This window comes from Octopus bimaculoides, chromosome 3 (assembly GCF_046866305.1).
Source record: "Octopus bimaculoides isolate indiv1 chromosome 3, ASM4686630v1, whole genome shotgun sequence".
Lineage (NCBI taxonomy): Eukaryota > Metazoa > Mollusca > Cephalopoda > Octopoda > Octopodidae > Octopus > Octopus bimaculoides.
This window is the reverse complement of record NC_142930.1, coordinates 157,439,333-157,440,504: the sequence shown is the minus strand read 5'-3', so window position 1 is coordinate 157,440,504 and position 1,172 is coordinate 157,439,333. Positions and strand designations below refer to the sequence as shown.

Genomic DNA, 1,172 nt, shown 5'->3' with positions numbered 1-1,172 from the left:
AATAAAATTTCCTCGCATCATTATAATTAGCATCCATAAATAGTAATTTCCACTAATAACATCATAATTTTTTTTCTCTTTTATACAAGATTTTTCACCAAGTACATTTGGTCTGTTTCTGCGTGAGATCTTGGGGCTGAGGAGGTGAAACATCCACTACCATAACCACAAAAGTAGTTTCAACCATGACATGCCTCAACAAAACGGCTTATATATATATATATATATATATATATATATATATATATACAGGAATGGGAGTTACTCTTGGTTGTGTTCCATTGTAAATTGTATGTTGGTGTTAATGCTATCAAGAAGTGTTTTGAACTCCAGGAGTTTATCTATGTTGTCATTCCAGTGGATGAAGCAGTCGTCCAAAAACCCTTTCCAATTTTCTGATATGTACTGGGAGAGAGGGTTTCCAAATTTAGAAAATGACTCCTGATATATTGTTATTTCTAAATAGCCCATTGTTAGGTTGGCAATGGTCGGGGCTGCCCTGGTTCCCATGGCAATTCCAGATTTTTGCCGATAAACAGTGGTGTCGAACATGAACTGGTTGTTTTGAAGGACGAATCTTAGTGATTGGATTATGAAATCTTTGTTGATCCGTTCCGGTATTTCTTCTGGATATTTGTCCAGCCAGGACCAGATTGCTTCTGTTCCATAATTATGGGGTATGTTGGTATATAGGTTTATCACATCAAATGTAACCATGAATGTTTCTTCCTTGACCTTCTCTGGTAGGTGATTTAACGTATGTAAGTCATATCTAATATAACATTTGATGTATTTTGGAAATGGTTTCAGGAGGATGTCCATGAGGCAACTTAATCAATGTGTTTCACAGGATGATCCAACTATAATGGGCCGTAATTTTATGTCTCCTGGTGCTGATGTACATATGTATGTATGCCTTTGGTGATTTTTTGATGGCTTCGTTTATAGTTTGGCTTTTGTGAATTTTCGGCAGAGCATAGAATAGGCTGGGCTTACATTTAAAGCTTGTTAAGCAGTCTATTTCTTTTTTGTTAGCTCTTTTCCGTGGGTTTGGATTAGTGAAAAGAGGTTTTTCATTATTTTTGTAGGGTGTAATCATTGAATTTTTGGTAGTGTTCGTCATTTTCTAGTATGGATACTACTAGATTTTTGTAGTATAATGTGTCCATTAC

At 35.5% G+C, this 1,172-nt stretch overlaps 1 protein-coding gene across 1 annotated transcript; it reads right to left on the bottom strand.

Moving 5' to 3' along the window:
- Nucleotides 1-261: 261 nt before the first annotated feature.
- On the bottom strand, nt 262-822 carry LOC106873295 (uncharacterized). Its single transcript, XM_014920604.2, has one exon. The coding sequence runs from the start codon at nt 820-822 to the stop codon at nt 262-264; it is 561 nt and encodes a 186-aa protein (XP_014776090.2).
- Between the last annotated feature and the right edge of the window lie 350 nt (nt 823-1,172).

Excerpts from the sequence above, each read along its gene's own strand:
- LOC106873295 (XM_014920604.2), bottom strand. The coding sequence starts at position 822 with ATGGACATCCTCCTGAAACCATTTCCAAAATACATCAAATGTTATATT.